This window comes from Aquarana catesbeiana, linkage group LG02, assembly GCF_042186555.1.
Source record: "Aquarana catesbeiana isolate 2022-GZ linkage group LG02, ASM4218655v1, whole genome shotgun sequence".
NCBI lineage: Eukaryota > Metazoa > Chordata > Amphibia > Anura > Ranidae > Aquarana > Aquarana catesbeiana.
This window is the reverse complement of record NC_133325.1, coordinates 685,878,193-685,901,304: the sequence shown is the minus strand read 5'-3', so window position 1 is coordinate 685,901,304 and position 23,112 is coordinate 685,878,193. Positions and strand designations below refer to the sequence as shown.

At 44.1% G+C, this 23,112-nt stretch overlaps 1 protein-coding gene across 1 annotated transcript in view; it reads right to left on the bottom strand.

Moving 5' to 3' along the window:
• SLC13A2 (solute carrier family 13 member 2) overlaps positions 1-23,112 on the bottom strand; it is a 123,995-nt gene that overhangs the window by 65,006 nt on the left and 35,877 nt on the right. The window contains exons 2-3 of the mRNA XM_073616762.1: positions 15,772-15,900; positions 3,203-3,339 (exon numbers count right to left, since the gene is read on the bottom strand). Coding sequence (XP_073472863.1) covers positions 3,203-3,339; positions 15,772-15,900 — 266 coding nt within the window. The remainder of the gene's footprint in view (positions 1-3,202; positions 3,340-15,771; positions 15,901-23,112) is intronic.

Genomic DNA, 23,112 nt, shown 5'->3' with positions numbered 1-23,112 from the left:
TGTTTAAATATAAAAAATTTTCTGTATCACTTATTACTTAAGGCTGCTTTCACACTGGAGCGGGCATGCGTTGACGGTAAAATGCTGTTAATTTTAGTGGCGCTTTACCGTCATTTTAGTGGCGCTATTCGGCTGCTAGCGGGGCGCTTATAACCCAGCTAGCGGCCGAAGAAGGGGTTAAATGCGCCCCTGAAGCGCTGCTGCCGAAACGCTTTGCAGGCGCTTCGGCAGCGGTGCGCATTCATTTCAATGGGCAGGAGTGGTGGTATACACCGCTCCAAAGATGCTGCTTGCAGGACTTTTTTTAACATCCTGCCAGCGCATCGCCTCAGTGTGAAAGCACTCGAGCTTTCACACAGACTGCAGGGGAGCCGTTTTACAGGCGCTATTTTTAGCCCAAAAGCGCCTGAAAAACGCCCCAGTGTGAAAGGGGTCTAACTGTTAGATTTTATGAGATGAAGGGAATCATATATCGGCCTCATATATCGGCCATCGGCCACCACGATTTCTAAATATCGGCTTTGGCATCGGCCAGAGAAAAACCCATATCGGTCGACCTCTAACCTGAAATGCTGTGGGCATATCAAGGAAACAGGGGAAGGTGGGGGAGTGTGCTTATGGCCTCTGTGGTTAAAGCCAGCAATTATTAGTGCTATTAGGTCCATAAAGTCTTGCAAAACTGCAGTGAAGTCCTCCCTGAATAAAACAAGATGTGGCCGTGCCTGGTGGAGCCAATTAAAGATCTAAACTATACTCAGTGTTCCTAGTAATGAGGTAGCTCCCAGTACTCTATCCACACAGCCTGTTCAAGAAGTGAGTCTTCAGTGTTCAGTGCTGAGGCAATGCCATGGGTCTGGATCAGCAAATAACTCCATGGCTAAATTTTACTAGTACGCATAGGTCTGAAAAGCACCACAATGCAGATTCCAGTGCCCAAAGTTTACATTTCAGGATAGCTCTATGGTTCAGTCAAATGTGGTCCGGGTACGGCACTCCAAAGTCAAGTTTAGGAAAGGCTGTTTGGGAAAGCTGCTTATAGATGCCAGCTCATAAGAAACAAATTTGGAATCTGTAGCTAGTATAAAAGGTTACATTTTTATCAGCAGAGCATAGAAAAGACACCCATCTTCCTAGAACACTGAGGCATGCTGGCCAGTGTCCATACTTTCTGTAGGTGGCAACATAATCCAAATGTACAAGACTTCCAGAAACAAATAAGAAATAAATAACTATATTAAGCTGCTTTACTGACATGACACATATATGCTAAAAGGTTAATGACATGGTAAAGGTAGCTTTTTATATCTCTAAGCAATTCCAGTAGTGTGAACTGTGCATCACAATTAATAAGTCTGACCACCAAGAAGCAATGGAAAGACTAAAACCTAAATGTGTGTGTGTGTGTGTGTGTGTGTGCACGTATTGGGGTGGGCAGTTTTGAAGAGGTATAAAAACTCAATAAGTGAGTCATTTCTAGAGTAACCACACATGCCTGAAATATCACTTCTAGCCATTTATTTATTTTTTTAACACCACATCACAACTTATAAATATTTTTTTAACCTATCTTTTTGATCAGCAACACTCTCTCCCTATCTTCCACCTCCTCTTCCTCCAACTGCCTGACAGTTGCACAAATAAACCTTAGCCACTTTAACCCTTCTCTTCTCTATTCTGCTACTGACCACCTCTATGACAAAATCTCACTCCTGTCCTGCCCCGACCTGGCCACTTCTGTCCACAACAGTTCACTGTCATCCTCCCGCAACATGCTCGCCCCCCTCACTACACACAGAATCAGGCCCTGACCCCTGCAACCTTGGAAAACAGCTATACCAGAAGTCTCAAAGGACCTAGCCATGCTCTAGAGCAGTGATGGTGAACCTTGGCACCCCAGATGTTTTGGAACTACATTTCCCATGATGCTCAGCTGCACTGCAGAGTGCATGAGCATCATGGGAAATGTAGTTCCAAAACATCTGGGGTGCCAAGGTTCACCATCACTGCTCTAGAGCATCTGTGGCATAAGACTGTCTCAGAAAGACTTCAACCAGCTGTCCTCCAAAAATACAATTCCTGCCTCCACATTGCCAAGCACTTATTTTATAGGGGGTGCGGCGCCCGTGAGCCCCTAATGGACAGGGCACCACTGTCTTCACTATACAGATTTCTCTCCCACTTAACACTCCAGGTCCACAGGTAAATTCAATACTTCCCTCAATCAGCCCCACTACTATAGATGAGGATGCTAAACCTTTTTCTAATGCCCACCTAACCACATGCCTCCTGGACCCTGTTCCCTTGCAAATACTATAGTGACCATATGGCTCTATCCTACACTCTCTAACTACACTCTCTAACTCACATTTCCAATCTCTCCCCCTCTTCTGGCATCTTCCCCAACTCTCTAAAACATGCACTAGTCCCTCCCCCATACTTAAAAAGTCCTCATTGGATCCCACCAATCTTAGCAACCCACGTCCCATCTCCTTGCTCTCCGTTTCCTCCAAACTCAACGCCTGGTCTACAACCAACTTAGCTACCACTTCACTGAGAATAACCTTCTAGATACTCCTCAGTTGGGATTTTGCCCTCAACACCCCATAGAAACTGCTCTCCAAAAATGCACAAATGATTTACTAATGGCTAAATCCAATTGTCACTACACTGTACTCCTGGACCTCTCTGCTGCCTTTAATATGGTTGACTACCCCCTCCACCTCAAAAAACGTCACTGTCCGTGAATGTACTCTTTGTTGGTTCACCTCCTACCTATCCCACCACACCTTCAGTGTCACCTACAATTCTACCTCTTCCTCTCCTCTTCCTTTTTCTGTTGGGGTCCCACAAGGTCCTGTTCTTGGAATCTCTCCTATTCTTAATTCACACCTCCTCCCTGGTTCAGCTGTTAGCCTCCCGTGGCTTTTAATACTATTTGTATGCTTTTATCTTCTTTATCAGCCCATCCCCCACAGTTATTACATTTTGTATCATATGACCCTCCCGTTTGCATTGTAAGGCCTAACAAGCAGGGCCCTATGGACCTGCTGTATTGAATTGTATGGTAACTGTACTGTCTGCCCTTATGTTGTAACGTGCTGCATAAGCTGTTGGCGCTATATAAATCCTGTATAATAATAATGATAATAACACCCACAACCTTGCTTCTGAACCTATACAGGCATTCATAGATGTAACTCACAGGGCTGGCTTGACTCCAACAAGGAGCAACACTCTTAGGGCAATCCGTTTATGCAAATTCCATTTCTCTACTGATATGGCCACCAGCAGCCCACCGATAAAAAGCATGTTGGTATCTTTCAGATACTGGCTGCAAGCCTGAAATGAAAATGACCATAGAGATATTAAAAACATGGTAAAACCTGCATAGGGAGAACAACCTAGCCAACAACAAGAAAAAAAATCTATTTAAAAAAAAAACTAGACTTTTAATAACATTTTGAATCTCAGAAAGTGATGGGAAAAAATCTAACTTTTGCAGCTGCCACCGGAACAGGAGGTGAGAATAAATTTTCCAAAAGGGAACTTCCAGTGACAGTTATCTCAAAGGAGATTTAGCATGCAGCTAGTGTGAGCTCTGTACTGGGGGGGGGGGGGGGTGAGGGGGGGTGAGGGGGGAGGGGGTGGTGAGCTTTGTAGCCAGAAAGGGTAGAGCCGGGGTGTAGGAGGAACTTTATAATGGTGTTTCTTCCAGTGACACCACCGATGAAGGGACATTACAGTAAAACCTTGGTTTGAGAGTAACTTGGTTTGAGAGCGTTTTGCAAGAAATTTTTGCCTTGATATACAAGCAATGTCTTAATATAAGAGTAGTGTCATGTCACAACTGAGTATAAAAAAGAAGAGAGGAGCCTCTAAGTGTAGCAATATGGTTACATTTAATGAAGGTACAACATTTAGCAACTTATTGCTACACTTAGAGGTGCCTCTCTTCTCTTTTATACCCTGTAAAAAAATGCTTTGATATACAAGTGCTTTGGATTACAAGCATGTTTCTGGAACGAATTATGCTTGCACATATTTTTATTAAAGTATGTATTGCTAACTCAAGAAAGTGGCTTATATTGATTTCTGGCTCCTCCAAATCCCCAATTCCTTTTTTTTCCTTTTTCTTTTTTCTTTCTTTTTTTATTTATCCTATTTCCTTAGCACATTACTGGCAAGTAAATTCAAACACTCTATATCTGTATAATATCTTTGTAAGCTGAAATCTGTTGACTGTCATGCTACATTGGCCTGACAGTACAACTATTGTAGTGTTCTACTCTAAAGCAAATACAGTAAACAAAGTTCTTGTTGAAGTAATTTTGTGTGAGTGTTGTTTTCCTTTGTATTATCAGCCAAGTGGAGACTGGCTATCAAAGGTAAAGACAAAAAGGTATGTTACATTGTGTATTGTGAAATTGTCTTTAAAGGTTTTTACTGCACACCATGTTACATCACCGCTGTGTCAAAGGGGATTGAGAGAAACCAGAGTACAGGCCCAATTAAAATACAGCAGCTCCTGCGGGGTTTTTGCTACACGTGGGGGCTCATCCGGGATATTCTGTGACTCTGCAATTGACCCCCCAGATACCCCAGAAAGCACCAGGATGAACCCTGTCACTGTAGTTCAGTGGTGCGAAGCGGAAGGCGCTCGCTCAGAAGCGAGCGTGGCAATTGAACTCCCAGGGGAAGACTGGGAAGAAAAACATGTAAAAGAAGTTGTACAGGCATTGTCCCCAGATAGGAAGGCTTGGGTAGTCGCTATGTGACCAGACTATGAGACCTCTCGCACTTATGCCCTACTAGAGTGGAGGAGGGGTGTCCCTAAAAATTTCCAAGGTAACAGTGTGAAACTATCTGACAGAACCAAATTCTGTCTGACACATCAGGAGAGGGCAGGTGAGAGCCCTACTAGCTCCACACAAGTGAAATCAGTCAAGGTAAAAGTCCCCTCCTGGCCACGCCTGACCACAGTTGAACCAGAGCTCCTTACAGCTATACGAAATTTTGTGGAAAAATGCCAGAAGGGAAACCTCACATACCCTGGAAATGCATACCAGAAACTTAGCATTTTCTCTGGAAGACAGCCCGTACCCCAGAGTAGTGATGAGCTTCGAGTTCGAGTAGAACTCATGTTCGACTTGAACATTGGCTGTTCGCAAGTTCGCCGAACAGCGAACAATTTGGGGTGTTCGCGGCAAATTCGAATGCCGCGGAACACCCTTTAAAAGTCTATGGGAGAAATCAAAAGTGCTAATTTTAAAGGCTTACATGCATGTTATTGTCATAAAAAGTGTTTGGGGACCTGGGTCCTGCCCCAGGGGACATGGATCAATGCAAAAAAAAGTTTTAAAAACGGACGTTTTTTCAGGAGCAGTGATTTTAATAATGCTTAAAGTCAAACAATAAAAGTGTAATATCCCTTTAAATTTCGTATGCCTGTAAAGGGGCGCATGTTTCCCGTGTTTAGAACAGTCTGACAGCAAAATGACATTTCAAAGGAAAAAAGTCATTTAAAACTACTTGCGGCTATTGCATTGCCGGTCCGATAATACACATAGAAGTTCATTGATAAAAACGGCATGGGAATTCCCCACAGGGGAACCCCGAACCAAAATTTAAAAAAATAAATGACGTGGGGGTCCCCCTAAATTCCATGCCAGGCCCTTCAGGTCTGGTATGGATATTAAGGGGAACCCCAGCCAAAATTAAAAAAAAAATGACGTGGGGGACCCCCTAAATTCCATACCAGACCTGGTATGGATTTTAAGGGGAACCTCGCGCCAAAATTAAAAAAACAAAACGGCGTGGGGTCCCCCCAAAAATCCATACCAGACCCTTATCCGAGCACGCAACCTGGCAGGCCGCAGGAAAAGAGGGGGGGGCGAGAGAGCGCCCCCCCTCCTGAACCGTACCAGGCCACATGCCCTCAACATTGGGAGGATGCTTTGGGGTAGCCCCCCAAAACACCTTGTCCCCATGTTGATGAGGACAAGGGCCTCATCCCCACAACCCTGGCCGGTGGTTGTGGGGGTCTGCGGGCGGGGGGCTTATCGGAATCTGGAAGCCCCCTTTAAAAAGGGGACCCCCAGATCCCGCCCCCCCTGTGTGAAATGCCTACCATTTCACTAAAAACTGTCAAAAATGTTAAAAATGACAAGAGACAGTTTTTGACAATTCCTTTATTTAAATTCTTATTCTTTCTTCTATCTTCCTTCATCTTCTTCTGGTTCTTCTGGCTCTTCTGGTTCTTCCTACGGCATTCTCGTCCAGCATCTCCTCCGCGGCTTCTTCTATCTTCTTCTCCTCGGGCCGTTCTGCACCCATTGCATGGGGGGGGAGGCTCCCGCTCTTCTCTTCATCTTCTTCTCTTCTTCATCTTCTTCTTCATCTTCTTCTCTTCTTCATCTTCTTCTCCGGGCCGCTCCGCACCCATGCTGGCATGGTGGGAGGCTCCCGCTGTGTGACGCGTCTCCTCTTCTGACGGTTCTTAAATAACGGGGGTCGGGGCCACCCGGTGACCCCGCCCCCCCTCTGACGCACGGGACATGACGGGACTTCCCTGTGGCATTCCCCGTGACGTCACAGGGAAGTCCCGTAAAGTCACCGTGCGTCAGAGGGGGGCGGGGTCATTGGGTGGCCCCGACCCCCGTTATTTAAGAACCGTCAGAAGAGGAGACGCGTCACACAGCGGGAGCTTCCCTCCATGCCATCATGGGTGCGGAGCGACCCGGAGAAGAAAATGAAGAAGAGAAGAAGATGAAGAAGATGAAGAAGAAGATGAAGAAGAGAAGAAGATGAAGAGAAGAGCGGGAGCCTTTTGATCCAATTGTGGCAGGAAAGGCTGAGACCTTCGACACCTTGGAAGTGGTGTGTCCTCGCCCTTCTGGGGCTGATAGAAGTTCCCTTATTATTGGGACCAACATTGACTTTGTAAGAAGATTTCTAACTCCACTTGTACAGGAGAAGAACACTCCAGCCAAGGGAGTGCACCCCATACTAACACGGGTGTACCAGGAACTTGTGCAGGAACAGAAGGCCCCACCAGAAGGGGTGGGAAAGGTCTGGCGTCTGGACAGGAGGGAAAAACTTGGAGACAGCCGGGCCCGTTCATCGTTCTTGAGACGGACAGGCAGAAGGAAGACGAGGGCCTGGAAGTTGTCCCTGAAGTGTTGTCAACAAAGGCGCTGAAGAGAAGTAAGGGACATATCTCCATCAGTATTCACAACACAACAGCTTTGCCTGTAATGGTACCTGCCAGAGTACTGCTGGGGCAGGTCAGTCCAGCAACCCCAGTCTCACCGAGTGGCATCATGGGAGAACAGGATAGAGAGATTCCCCTAAAAGAGTTCTAACCAAAGAACACACCTCTTACCCCTGCCTGGATGGAGAGAGCGAAGAATCAGCTCCTGAGATAGAGGACTGCTTTCTCAAGAAGCGAGTTCAATGTGGGACTTGCAAAGAGTGCCGAACACAAAATCAGGTTAGAAGAAGATAAACCTTTCCGTGAAACGGTAAGACGGATCCCGTTGGGAGATCTAGAAGACCTACGGGAGCAGCTGGCTGAGCTAAAAATGGGGATTATCCGAGAGTCCCGGAGTCCATATGCCTCCTAAGGAAAAAGAATGGCTCTTTGCGAGTATGCATTGACTACCGGACACTAAATCGAAGGACCATCCCAGACCAGTACACCACACCTCGGATAGAGGATGCCCTACAGAGTTTAACAGGAGCAAAGTGGTTCAGTGTGCTAGATCTTAAGAGTGGGTACTATCAGATCCCCATGTGTCCTGAAGATAGAGTGAAGACCACTTTTATTACCCCCATAGGATTCTTCGAGTTTAATCGAATGCCCCAAGGTCTGTCTAAGGCCCCAGCAACCTTCCAGCGATTAATGGAGAAGACAGTGGGTGACATGAACCTGATTGAGGTGTTGGTCTATTTAGACGATGTTATAGTGTTTGGCAGAACACTGGAGGAGCACGAAGAGCGCCTGGAGAAGGTCTTGAAGAAATTACATGACAAAGGCCTGAAGCTCTCCCTGGAGAAGTGTCACTTTTACCAACCTTCAGTGAATTACTTGGGCCACATTGTATCCGTTGAAGTAGTGGCAACAGACCTGCAGAAATTGGAGGCCGTTACCTCTTGGCCTAGACCGACCAATGTGACCAAACTTAGATCCTTTCTTGGGTTCTGTTCTTATTAGGGGCAGTTTGTGGAAGGGTTTGCTAAGATAGCCCACCCACTCACCGAGCTGTTGAAAAATCAAGAGGGAACTGGCTCAGACTCAGAAGGCTTGGGGAAGCCAAAGGAAGGCCCCAGAAAGAAGAAAGAGTCCATCCAAGAAGAATGGACTCCACAGTGTGAAGAGGCTTTCAAACAGCTGAAATGGAGCCTTACTAGCCTATGCAGACCCTACTAAATCCTATGAATTGCATGTGGATGCTAGTTGAGACGGGCTGGGCGGAGTGCTTTATCAGGAACATGATGGACAACAAAGACCCATCACCTATGTGAGCAGAAGTCTAGTCCCCGCTGAGCAGAACTATCCCACTCACAAACTGGAATGCCTGGCTTTAAAATGGGCTGTGGTAGATAAACTCAAGGATTACCTGTATGGTGCAGAGTTCGTGGTTAAAACAGACAATAACCCACTTACTTACTTGCTTACCAAAGCAAAGTTGGATGCCACTGGACATAGGTGGTTGGCTGCACTCTCAGAGTACACATTCAGCTAGAAGTATAGACCAGGAATTGGGAATAGAGATGCAGATGCATTATCAAGACAACCTCACTGCTCCCAGGGTCGAACAGAAGAATGGACCCAGCTCACCCCAGAAGGAGTGAGAGCCCTTTGTGATGGAGCACAACAGCAAAATAAAGGTGGGGCTAGGGCAGAAGAAGTTGGAGTGTCTACTGCTGGAGTGCCTAAGTGTTACTGTGATGTCACTCAGATTGCAGAAGAGGGTTTACAAAAGCTTTCAAGAAGGGATCTTCAGTTGGACCAAGAGGAAGACCCACTTTGTAGTCTGTCACTGAAGGCTTTGTAGAGAAAAAACCCGGACCTACTTCTTAAAAGCACAAAAAAGGAAGCTCGCGTCTTACACAAAGAATGGGATCTATTACAGCTCAAACAAGGGGTGGTCTACCGAAGGGGCCCCTCTGATGACGGTGAAGAAAAGTGGCAACTGTTCTTACCGGAAAAGCATCGAGAGAAGGTACTGATTGCTCTGCATGACCATCACGGCCATTTGGGAGCGGAATGGACTTTCCAGCTGGTGAAGGACAGGGTCTACTGGCCCTATATGAGGACTGAAGTAGAGGGTTACTGTCACTCATGCCTCTGATGTATACAGAGGAAGACCTTGCCTCAGAAAGCTGCCCCTATGGGCCATTTGGAGAGCCAAGGACCGATGGAGCTGGTCTGTGTAGATTTCCTGTGTGTGGAATCCGACTTAAGTGGAAAGGGGAACATTCTAATAGTTACCGATCACTTTACTCATTATGCTCAAGCATTCCCTATTAAAGACCAACAGGCCTCTACAGTGGCGAAGGTTCTGGTGGAAAAGTTCTTTGTCCATTATGGTCTACCACAGCGAATTGATTCTGATCAAGGGAGAGACTTCGAAAGTACTCTGATTCAAAAGTTGTTGGATCTTTTAGGTATTCGGAAATCTAGAACCACCCCATACCATCCACAAGGTGACCCTCAGCCGGAAAGATTTAACCGGACTCTTTTAAATATGATGGGAACCCTGACATCTGAGCAAAAACCATATTGGAGCAGGCACATTACTGCATTAGTACACGCATATAATAGTACAAAGTGTGATGCAACAGGATATTCCCCCTACCGGTTAATGTTTGGCAGAGAAGCCAGACTACCAGTGGATTTGGCTTTTGGAACCAGTCTGGATCATACTTCAGCGACTTCTCACAGAGGATATGTAGATAGGTTGAGGGAGAGTTTGAAAACTGCTTACGATAAAGCTCAAGTCACATCAGACCGCAGAGGGTACAGAAACAAAAAGAACTTTGATCTCAAGATTTACAACCCGGTGACCGAGTTCTGTTAAGGAATTTGGGAATACCAGGCAAACACAAACCGGCTGATTACTGGAAATCACAACCATATACTGTGTGCAAGAAACTTCCAGAACTCCCAGTATATGAAATCCGGCCAGAAGGAAGCCCTGGGCCAATAAAGACTTGGCACCATAATCACCTCTTGCCTCTCACGGAAGCAGTCAGGATTACCGCACAAGAGGAGCTGCCATCCACATCCACTGTTGTACACAGACCAGTAACCAGACTTAGGCCTGAATCTTCAGCTACTGAAGAAGAAGGAGTGGAGACGGAGATAAGTTGGTTGTGGCCACCTGAAGTGAACCTTTCATTCCAAGCAGGGAGAGAGGATGGTGGAATTCTTAGACCGGAGGCTCCTGAATTCATACCCAAAAGTAGACCAAGAGACGATCCAGAGGAGTCTCAAGTTTTTCTACCAGAAACCGATTTGGGAGATCTAAGTGCTGATTCTGATTCTGAGCCACAAGAAAAAGGTGGAGTTGAGGAACATACCAGCTTACCTGAAACGCCAAAAGCACAGAGGACCAAAGGAGTTATTCGTCCCACAAAGAGACTAACTTATGAGACATTGGGTGAGTGTTCTGAAGGAACTAATTTTACTGCCAGGAGAAACCCTGAAAGGCCTGATACTCTTGCTTTTGACTCAGAAAACCAAAACCCTGTCTCACCTACTGACACACTTGTACACGACACTAAAGTGTCAGCTGTGAATGCACAGAACAGCTCCCTGTCATGTGAAAATTGGTGGGAAGCTCCCCTGTCGGTTTTGTGTAACCGTATAGAAACAAAAATGTGTAACAGAAACAAAATCTTACATCTCTTTAGGGACCAAAGAGATCAAGCAGGGGGAGTGTGTAACGGTCACATTTTTGATATATAAAATTGATGTATGTTATAGCTTAGCATCTGGCGCCATCTAGTGGCCAAAATATGCTAGGACTGAATCTTTATTTTTTCATCGTTCAAGAAGTTAACATGGAAGTGTTTGTTTGTTTACATTAGACATTAACTTGACATACCTATAATGCCCATTAATTCCCATGAACATCAGGAGAGCCTTCTTAGCTCTCTTGGAACGCATGGCCAGCCTGGGAGGATCTATGTGAGGTCTCCAGCGCAGTGTGGGCTACCTCCACGGAAGACCGATCTGAGCAGCGATACTGTGACACACCAGAGAGCTGGGCTGACAGCGGGGCAAGACTGGGAAGGAGCCAAAGGAGCCCATCGGAGTCATCTGAGTGTGTCGGAGTGTCTCGTTTTTTGGAGCGGAGCAGCGCAGAGGTACCGGCCGGCCGGAGTCAGGACCCAGTACCCCAGAGCAGAACTTTCTGACAATGCTGACCTGGTTGGGTGAGAGGGCTGTTGCCCAAAAGTTTCCTTTGTGCACTTTTACACGTTTGCCTGTACAATACAGAGTTGCTGGGATCCATTGTCCCACAAGCAAGTCAAAGGATTAGACTGAGTTAAAAATAGGCCCCAGGCCTGTATCTCATTGAGGATCTGGTACTGTGTCATTGGCATCAAAGATAGTTGCAGTGCTGCTGTACCATAACTTTGATTCAATATACAGCTTGTTTTTATCAGGAGCCATTAACCCTTGGATTACAAATTCACTTTATTCATAGCTAGCCGAAGAAAGACAAAAAGAAGGACTGTCTAATTAAACACAAGGCTTTGTGTTTCACTGCCATATTGAAGTACTGTGATATCAAGTAATGGGAGCTCCCTAAATATTGTAATATACTTTATCAAATCGGCATTTGATTTCTTTATAGTTATACAGCGTGCAAAGGATGGGACAGTACTCATAGTGAAATCAGTTCACTCTGTTATTTATCCTATTTTCCTTAGCACAATACTGGCAAGTAAATTCAAACACTCTATATCTGTATAATATCTTTGTAAGCTGAAATCTGTTGACTGTCACGCTACGTTGGCCTGACAGTACAACTATTGTAGTGTTCTACTTGAAAGCAAATACAGTAAACAAAGTTCTTGTTGAAGTAATTTTGTGTGAGTGTTGTTTTCCTTTGCATTATCAGCCAAGTGGAGACTGGCGATCAAAGGTAAAGACAAAAAGGTATGTTACATTGTGTATTGTGAAATTGTCTTTAAAGGTTTTTACTGCACACTATATTACATCACAGCTGTGTCAAATGGGATTGAGAGAAACCAAAGGGGTAGCGAAGCAGAGTACAGGCCCAATTAAAATACAGCAGCTCCTGCAGGGGTTTTTGCTACACTAACACGACCAAAGCAGGTGCATTTTTTTCTTTTCATTGACACTACTGACTCAGGGACATTTATTCATTTCAGTGATACCACCAAGCCAGGGCCATTTTTTCTTGCCACTGTTAGACCACTGTTAGACCCATATTTGCACACCAATTTTAAGGTCCTTTTGTTGGTTCTTTTCCCCAAAGCCTTAAAGGGGGCTCTGTTTAATTCCAAAAGTAAAGTAAAGGCACAACTGGCCCCCATCTTACTTTTGGTCCACTCAATATATAGATAGGGCTACTATGAGCCTAGGTTTATAACATTAAACTGTAGCTCTAGCAGGCAGTAACGGTAATGTGCCTCAGGGCAGCCAGAGAGGAACCCAAAGTGATTAATATACTGTATATTAGACTGGCAATTAACTTTCTGTATGGGCTTTGTACTGATCATTCTTGCTCCCTTTAAATTACTTCATGTTTATTTTCCTTATTTCCATCGAATTGTCCTCTCTGAATGGAGAAGTGAAGCTTGTGTATGTTGTAAATTTGAAATAAAAACAACTGGTCACTTTAAAATTGAACTCTAGTTAAAAAAAACATATTTTTATTAAAGTATGTATTGCTAACTCAAGAAAGTGGTTTATATTGATTTCTGCCTCCTCTAAATCCCCCAATTCCTTTTTTTTTCCTTTTTCTTTTTTAGGCTTTGGTCCCCCATATCCAGGTATGTAGTGATCTGGAAATAACCTGGGTCTCCCTTACCTGTAGAGAGGCTGCCAGCTTAGGTACCAATTTCAGGGCACACTGACAAACTTCAGACTCAGTCTAGGGATGTCATTTAGAATTTTTTTAGCGGTATTTGAACACAGGTGGGTAGAGGAATGTGGGTGCAGGGTACTCCAAAAACACATTCAGGTATAGGAGCACAAACTCCTAGCAAAGTCCTGTTTCAGTGACAGTCCCAGTGCCCTTCAGTAGCAGCCTTAAGTATTTCTGAAAGTAGAGGTGACAGCCAGCTAATCTGAGACTCTGTATGAGCAGTCACAGTCCTTGTAGCAACCTCTGGCATCTAACTCTTGAAGTACTGGTACACCTGCAGCTTTAGGAGAAAGGTCCTACTCAAAATGGCATGAGACAGCTCCCCAACCAGTTTCCCTGTGACATTCTTCAGTGAAAGTGTTCCTTCTTCAGCCCGTCTTCCAGCAAGTCTCTCTAAGTCCAGGTTCCCCCAAGGACCTCAGCCAAGCACATGCTGAGGCCTAACAACAACAGCTCTTCTGTAACACACAGGCTGCCTTCCGGGGGAGACCCCAGGAGAGAGAGCTCTGATCAGACCATGCCAAACATTTATCTTCTCCCCGGCCATACCTTCTGGGCCTCCCTCTCAGGGATTGGCTAGGATCTGATAAATACTTATAACCAGGGCAGGACTTAGGATGGTGGGGGCCCCTAGGCTTGAGTCACTTTCGGGCCCTACCTTCTATACATTACTTTAAATAGAACAAAATGTTGACTGGTACTGTAGACAGTGTTATATGTTAAAAAAAACGTAATAATCTATTTATATGACCACTGATTGAAGCTTGAAAAACTTTTTTTCCAATAAATAAATAATGATTCAAAAAGTTCAAAGTGATCATGTGTTTATTGCAATGCACAAATGTCTTGGTCAGAATGAGAATAAAACACTTATTTACCTGGAAAACATATTGAAAAACAAACAAATAACTTGTAAATCAATTGCAAGAATATAGCAAAATAACTAATTGAACAAAGTGCAAGATAAATTGTGTGTGTGTGTGTGTGTAGTACGTAAGTGAGTGTGAAAAAAGGAACGTCAATTTTACTTGGGTTACAACGTTGCACAACCGCGCAATTGTCAGTCAGTTAAAGCAACGCAGCGCAGTATCGCAAAAAATGGCCTGGTCGGGGGGGTAAAAGGTCAAGGGGTTAGGATTGAACAAGTCAAGACTAAAAGGGCATTTTATTTTCATACATAATGGCACACATGTATTTTGCTTTTTGACTTGACACATGAATTCATTCTTTTTTTTTTTTTTTTTTACTCACTTTTAGTCAATTAATTGGGTGCTCTGGTGGGGGGAGGGGCTCCCATGCAGGAGCAATGGAGTCCAGTTGGTTGGGTCCACTAATTTCACTGTCAATGTCCGCAGCCTTCTACTTCTTGTATCCACAACGCTCTGCAGACTGCAAGGTGGACAAGATGGAGGGAGGAGGTGGGTGGAGCCAACACTCACCAGGGGTGGAGTCCTGCAGTCAGTGTGAGTGACTGTATGGACAAGATGGAGGAGGTGCTGCCGGTGGGAGGGCCAAACACTCATGGGCGGCACGGAGGAGGAAGATTGCTGGCCTCTGCCACACAGTGCCAGACTGCAGCAACAACTGCCTATCAGCCCGGGAAAGACAGATACACTTAGGCAGGCTCCTCCGCTCCAGGCAGCTCCTGTCACGGTCACATTGGCTCTGAGTCTGAGACTCCGAGTCCAACGTGACTGACTCAATGACGTCACTTGTTGCTAGATGCCAGGCGGCCCAGGCGCTAGCAACGAGTGCAGGGTTGCCAAGCCAACGGCGCAGCTCCACCCACCTCCAGGCTCCTCCTGGTCCGTCCTGCGTAATTTCACATTAGAGTCTCTCTCTCTGCGCCACTGATCGGCTGTTGAGACAGAGAGAGAGACTCGGGCAAAGCAGCGCTGCAGCCAAGTGAGGACCAGTATGAGTCACCGCTGTTTCATCCGATCTAGCTGAAGATATATGAAGATATTTAAAACTTAAATGGGCCGGGGCCCCCTATTGGGCGGGGCCCATGGGCTTGAGCCCAGTCAAGCCCAATGGTAAGTCCGGCCCTGCTCATAATCCATAACCTACTCTATTTTTAAAAGCTTCTTTCAGATGCAAGCAGGAGTAATTAACCACCAGGCTTAGGGACAGACATAACAAGGTCTGAAAATTAAATTGATGCTCATATGAGTACATCTGAGCAGAGCCAAAAACTAAATTTAGCCAGTCTAGGGCAGGGTGCTACATTTGTATATACAGTACCTGGATACAGGGGACCAAAGCTTAAATCTGTACATGCTTTTATGTTGAATTCAAGGTTCAATGCATACGTAATATCATTTCAAAATGAGGTATGTTTTCCAACATTGATTGTTCAAATATTATGCAATATGGCGCAATATAGATACCTACAATGGGATAACTATATTTGTGGGGTTTTTTTTCCAAAGGCATGTTTTAAGATGCATATCCACACTTTCTCTATTTTATGATGACACTAGTGTGGTTAATACTTTCAGAGGTTTTTGTATGAATAAAGCTATACTTTTTTACACAGTTTTGTTGTTATGAGTTAGTTGGTTAGTTATCACACCCAAATATTGCTGCTAGACTGTATACAATTTTCAGTAATGTTACTATACAGTAAAATAATGCTTTATACCGCTGTTGAGTCCATGATACCCATCATAGGGAATAGCACAACTGGAAATAGTGCAGTGACAGCAAGCGGGAGGGCCTCCGTGCACCAGAATAAAGCCATTAGAACAATCACATATCCACAGCTTGCTTCCTGTGAAGACACATAAAAGAAAAATACTTTCATTTCAGTATTTCCTATAGCTTAGTTCTGTAATAGACCATAAAAATGCTGATGGGAACGTATAAGGCCTCTTTCTAGTATTTCTTTATAAAATATGAATGTAGTGATCTGCTAATTTCATAGATGGTGCTTTTATAGTTTTGTGATCTGTGGGAATAGTTTGGCAGTAGCCAGCAAGTCCCCTTGATCTGAAAATGCTTTATCTTAAAGGGATGATAACAATATCTATACGTTTCATAAATTCTGATGTAATAAAACTATGTTAATACAGTCAGCTGACTGTATCAATACATCATGATTAACCAAATACTAAACATGACCAGGCTATTATATACGGTAGGTTTGTTTGTAACTGAAGCAAAAACACTCCTATGGCCATATCCGTAAATAATGGATATAAAAACAAAGGGGAGGAAAATGGGCAAAATAAGCCCTAGGTCAGACTTTAGATGCAACACTGGACGATAATGCAATTAACCACTTAAGTACAGGGCATTTTCACCCTCTTCATGCCCAGACCAATTTTTTAGTTTTCAGCGCTGTCTCACTTTGAATGACAATTGCGAGGTCATTCAACACTGTACCCAGCTGAAATTTTTATGTTTTTTTTCCCCCACAAATAGAGCTTTATTTTGGTGGTATTTGAGAATTAATAATGAGAATTAAAATCGTGCACAGTGAGTTAAAATTTCATCTCATTCTGTTATGTTCTTCTTGCATCATTGTATTTTGTATCAATAAAATATATCCTTTAATTGCATTATCGTCCAGTGTTTCCTCTAAAGTCCGACTTAGGGCTCTTTTGCCCGTTTTCATCCCCTTTGTTTTTATATAAAGTAGGCAGATTAGACATATTCCATCTCCTTGAAGTGATATAGCTATCTGATATATATCCTATTTAGATTCATTCAAAAGGTAATTCCAGTTTACACAATAATATATTGGTTAGCAGCAGACTGTAACCTGTGTGAAGATATGGATGCATTTAGAAAGCTGTATCTGAGGGAGTGAATGAAATGATGATAAACATACCAAATCAATCATTGAAATACCAACCAAACTCCTCTCTTCAGGTCCCCCAAAACCTCCTGCTCTCTAGCCTATCACCTGCTCCCATGCTTGCCTCTGGAACTTCTCAAGAGCCTCTTCCATCTTCTGGAAATTCCAACACCAATCCGTCTGACTAACTAATGCTCTGTCCACCTTTGGCGATCCCTGAAAACCCATCTCTTCAGAGAGGCCTATTCTACCTCTAACTAAAAGTGAACTTTTACTTTCTCCATCAGCCCAGGAAGGATTTGCCCCCTTAATGACCAGGTAATTTTTTGCAATACGGCACTGCGTCACTTTAACTGACAATTGTGTAGTCGTGCGACGTTGTACCCAAACAAAATTGATGTCCTTTTTTCCCACAAATCTAGCTTTCTTTTGGTGGTATTTGATCACCTCTGTGGTTTTTATTTTTTGCGCTATAAACAAAAAAAGACTGACAATTTTGAAAAAAAAATTGTTTTTTTTTACTTTCTGCTATAATACATACATATCAAAAAAATAAATAAATAAATAAATATATATATATATATATATATATATATATATATATATATATATATATATATATATATATATATATATATATATAAAATGTATTTATCCATTTAGGCCCATATGTATTCTGCTACATATTTTTGGTTAAAAAAATTGCAATAAGCATATCTTGATTGGTATAGCGTCTACAAAAAAGGGGAAAGATTTAGGGACTTTTTTTTTTTATTGTTTTTACTAGTCAAATCTGACCCTAAGTAACACTTTTTGGTGACCAGTGACACCAATACAGTGATCAGTCCTATAAAAATGCACTGCTCATTGTATAAATGGAACTGTCAGGGAAGGGGTTAACACTAGGGGGCGATGAAGGGGTTAAGTGTTGCCTAGGGAGGTGTTTCTAACTGTATGGGGGACAGAATGACTAGGAGTAGAGAGCAGAACAGCTGATCTCTCTCTTCTCCCCTGTCAGAACGGGGATCTGCCCACAGTACCACAGTACCACATGCACAAACCAAGCTGCCTTGCTGCAGTATATATGTGAAAGCTGATCTGCAAGTGGTTAATGATCAAGGCCTTCTGATTGCTTTTGTATCAAATCATCGAATCAAATCATATTGTAACTACCATCTGCCTACATTTTGTAAAGTGCTGTGCAAACTGTTGGCACTATATAAATCCTGTATAATAATGTAATAACAATGTTTACACCCTCTCAGCCACTCGGCAGACCCTTCAAATGGTTATGTCAATTCGGCAACCACCCTCCTCAGGAGCCACAAAAAGCTGATGCAACTGCAGCTTGGCAGTTCTCCATTTTCTTTTGAAGTTATGCACCCATGCAGAGAGATTCATTCTATGGGCCAATGATTTTGATACACTAGATCAGGTTTAAAGGATAAGTGCACCTTTAAAAAAAATAACAAATACACTTTTTTTGCAGGTATTTTATAGGAGCCTGGAAAGCATTGCAACAGCGATTAGCAGATCACTGGAGCCGTGCAGGTCTCCTGCAGACTGTGAGTGTGAGCTGGCTGTCTGTACACTGTACGAACAAGCAGTTTCACACTGACAGGAAGAGTTAAATAACTACCACAGCGCTCAACAGCTCCAAAAGGCTGTCTGTAGTTGTAGTTCATACATGCACAGAACTCTGTGAATGAATGACAAGGCCATGTATTCGGTTCACTGCATGGCCACGCTTGTTTCAAAAAGTGACAGTCAGTAAGGAGAACTTCTCTCTGTACAGCTGTCACAAAGAGTGTGGGGATCGCTGAGTGGCTGCAGGAACATGTTACATGTTCCACCCTAAAAACCACTGTAGCACCCTCCACTTTTAGGTAGGTGCTAGATTGGTCTCTTTCTAGTGGTAGGGCTCAGATACAGGTCAATTTAGCCAGGCCTGTATTTCTATTTCAGGCCTGGTTGTTTTGATTTGGGAGTGGGAGTGTTAGTATAGTGGGGGGTGTGGCCACCTACACTCTGGCTCAGAGATCCTCTCCTGCTTTCAGTGGAATTGTTCTGGAAGGGAGGCTGGACTTGAGACCTGAGTGGCAGGCAGCTCATGTGGGGGGCTCTGACCAATCGTTAATTTGCATTGGCAGGGGGCAGGCCTACCATATAAGCTGGGGTCACATGCTTCCAGGGAGGAGTTGTGGAGCACAGGAAAGACAGCATGGCATGCTGAGGTGCTATACCGGACATCCCCATGCGGGGATGTGCCGCGTTCGGAGGAGGGATGGAGGAGCTGCGGGGGAAGGAGCTAAAGTGAAGGATCTTCATCTCTGCAGAGTGCACCAGATTTCTGTGACCGGGGAACACAGTGCTTGACTGTAAAGAGGATCAAGTGGTGGAAGTAGGAGTAAAGCGGCAGAAGTAGACCAGCTTATCGGATTTCTGTAACGGGGGAACACAGGACTTTGATACAAAGGAGAAGGTAAGTGTAACGTTGAAGAAGCAGAAGTACTGGAGAGAGTAGCGTAACATGCTGTGTGGCCGGGGAACACAGTATGGACAGAAGTGGATGGGCTGGAGCAATAGTCTGTCGTTTATCATGTGCCAAGTTCACGTTTGCAATAACTTCCAGAGACTGTGGGGCTGTTAGTTCATGGAGCCATGGAAGATAGGCGGTATAGGCCTTTGGCTTTCTATTTGTAACAGGAATAACACATCAGTCTAATACAGGGGAATTAATCAGAGTGATTCACCTTGTTTAACTGGAGACTGTGAGTAGTAAATCTTTAGTCAGATAGATAACAGAAGAAGCAATAGTCTGCATTAAGGATTCTATAGGGGAAATCCATTAACAAGGCCAAGGCCATAGATGATAACCTAGCCTTCTGAAATCTTTATGGGCATCTCATACATCCCTAATATCTCTCCAAATTTCATCCCACAAATAAAAGTAAGAAAACGGAGCAACTGACTGTTAATTGTCTTTTGGGTGATTGATGAGGGGATGGCAGCAGGGTGATTGGCAGATTGCTACAACCATACCCGCAGCCCCTAGGGGGGTACCGCTACACCACATTGAGAAATTCTGACCCCAAAGACCAGCAAACTTATTAAGTACTTTTTCATTCTGAATCTCATTTATTTAGCTTCAGCTACTGTACAAGTGTCTATTTTGTATAATATCTTTTTCTGTAAATCTTTATCTTTGCACCATTTTTCTTTTCTTCAAAAAAATATATTTTACAATCATTAAGCCTGATCTTCAGTGCACTAAACCAGAACTTAAAGAATTCCTACCTTTTTCAAGAGCCCTGCTCAGGGCTTTTTTTCAGGGGGAACTTGGTGGAACTCAGTTCCACCACCTCTGGCTCAGACCCTTGGGGGGGGGGGGTTCTCACCACAATCACTTGTAAACACAGAAGTTCAGTTTAAGTGACAGCTATGCACTCTGTGTGTAACCCCCATGAACTCTGCACTCTGTATGTAATGCAATCCTGGTATTTAAAGCGGGGTTCCACCCAAATTTTGAACAATATCTGTATGTATTTTCTTCCTTGCCTAGATGCTGACATGCCGTTTAAAAAAATTTAAATCGCTGTAATTACCTTTTATTTTTCTATTCTTCTTTGCACTTCCTGTTTCTCCTCCCGTGGGAGTAGGCGTGTTTCTAGCCTCTCCCAGACTCCTGAGAGCTAGTCTCAGGCTTCCCAGGATGCCACTGAGCATGTGCGGGAATGAGCGGTGAATGCTGGGAGCACAGCATTCACCACATCCAGGAAATACATGCTTGTGGGCTTCAAATGCCCACAATGAAGATGGAAACCGCCTGCAGTGAATAATATAAGTTATTCTTTCCGACGAAATCTGACACAGGCGGACATATTACACACAATATGTGAGTATGTAATGCTGAGAAGAAAAGTTTGTGAATGAACTAAAAAAAAAAAAAAAAAACGATAGATAGGTGGACCCCCGCTTTAATGCCCCTTTAAGACCCTTCTACTGTTTGTGAAATATGACCACACCCACAATTTGATGTGATTTGGAGGGTGTGTTTGGGGGGAGGGGTTTTGGGGGGTCATGGTTGAGTTCCAGCACCTATTGTTTGAGAAAAAAAGCCCTGGCCCTGCTATATTTTCAACCTCTGTTATCCACTTGAAGGCCAGGCCTTTTCTGGCACTTTTTCTTTACATGTAACAATCAGTTTCTCTTTTGCTAGAAAATTATTCAGAAGAACCCCTAAACATTATATATTATTTTAAAGAAGAGGCCCTAGAGAATAAATTGGTGGGTTTTGCAATTTTTTATGTCACAGTATTTGCATAGCGGTTTTTCAAACGCAATTTTTGGGAAAGAATAAAAATTTTTAAATTCTAGTGCAAAATAGCACAATACATAACCTGTTTTTCTTTGTAAAATATAAAAGATGATGTTATGCTGAGTAAATAGATACCACACAAGTTATGCTTTAAAATTTCGCACACCCATGCAACAGCAACAAACAACGTAAACAGTACTATCCATAGGCATTGTTTTTAAAGCCTTTACAGGTTACTCCTTTAGATATACAGTAAAGGTCTAGTGCTAGAATTATATGACGTTCGAGGCGATACCTCACATGTTTGGGACGCTTGCTGTTTGCGTGCGTGCGCTCTAGCGCTGGGGACAGGGGCACTTTACTTACTTTATTTAATCCTACTTTATTTTATTTTTATTTTTTTACACTGTTGCTTTATTTTTTTTATTTTTTTATTGCTGTCACAAGAAATGTAAACATCCTTTGTGACAGCAACAATAGGGATGTGACAGGTACTCTTTATGAAGGGGAACTTGGGTCTATAAGACCCCAATTCCCTCCTCTGCCCTTGAAAGCATTCTAAACACCAAGATCAGTGTTTAAAAATTTCGATTTTCAAAAATGGCACAGTTGACATCCAGGTAAACCGGAAGTGATGTCATGTCATTGCTTCCGGGTTACCATAGTGGAGACCCATTTAAAGCCGATCCTGCGGACATGCTGGCTAGTAGCTCGGGTCTCCTGGTGGGACTGGAGAGCCAGAAAGAGCATCCCCTACTGGTGCTTGTAATACCAATCGAGCACCTAGTTAGCCGCTCTGATTGCTTTTACAAGAGGGCCGACCTTTTAATGACGGCAGGGCGGTGGTTCAGTTATCCTGACTGGGCGTCATATGACATCCTGCAGGATAACAGCCGCTGCGCGCCCGTGGGGGCGCGCATCATGGCAATCAGTGGTGCGGTGTGTCAGTCTGACACACTGCTACACTGATCTCGGTAAAGAGCCTCTGACGGAGGCTCTTTACCACGTAATCAGCCGTGTCCAATCACGGCTGATCACGATGTAAACAGGAAGAGCCGTTGATCGGCTTTTCCTCACTCGCGTCTGACAGACGTGAGTAGAGGAGAGGCGATCGGCGGCTCTCCTGACAGGGGGGCTCTGTGTTGATTGTTTATCAGCACAGCCCCCCCTTGGATCCCGCCCAGGATAACCATCATGCTGCCCAGCACCACCAGGATGGCCATCCACACTGGACCACCAGGTATGCCCCCCCCAGACCACAAGGGAAATGCAAATCTGTGCCAAAGCAGCTGCCAATCAATGCCCAGGCAGCTGCCAATCAGTGCCCACTCATAATGCCTACCACTGCCAGTGCCACCAGGGATGCTTATCAGTGCCGCATATCAGTACCCAGTGATGTCAATGCCCAGCAGTGCCCAGCAGTGCCCAGCAGTGCTGCCTATCAGTGCCACCCATAAGTACCCGCAGCAAGTGAGGATCATTTTTAACAGGGCCCCAGATAGTACTAGAAACCTGAAAGGGGTTCTAACCATTCCCCACTCCACACCCCATTTCAAATCCTATAACAAAAGCTTTGCCTGGAGATGTACAAAAAAATGACTGTGTTGAGACTATATATTTATATGAGTGTGAAACTCTTGCGTGTGGCACAGTTATTAAAGTAGATTTTGTGTGTGTGAGAACTGTGGCATACAGTATGTGTGGTGCGTATTCAGTAAGTGGAATCGGATTCTATTTATATATGCCCCTTTAAGTCCCTTTCAATGTCAGCGCAGTGTAACCACCAAGGAGAAGCTTAAAGCTGAACTTCACCCAAAAGAGGAAGTTCCGCTTGTTTGCATCCTCCCCCACTGCCACATTTTACA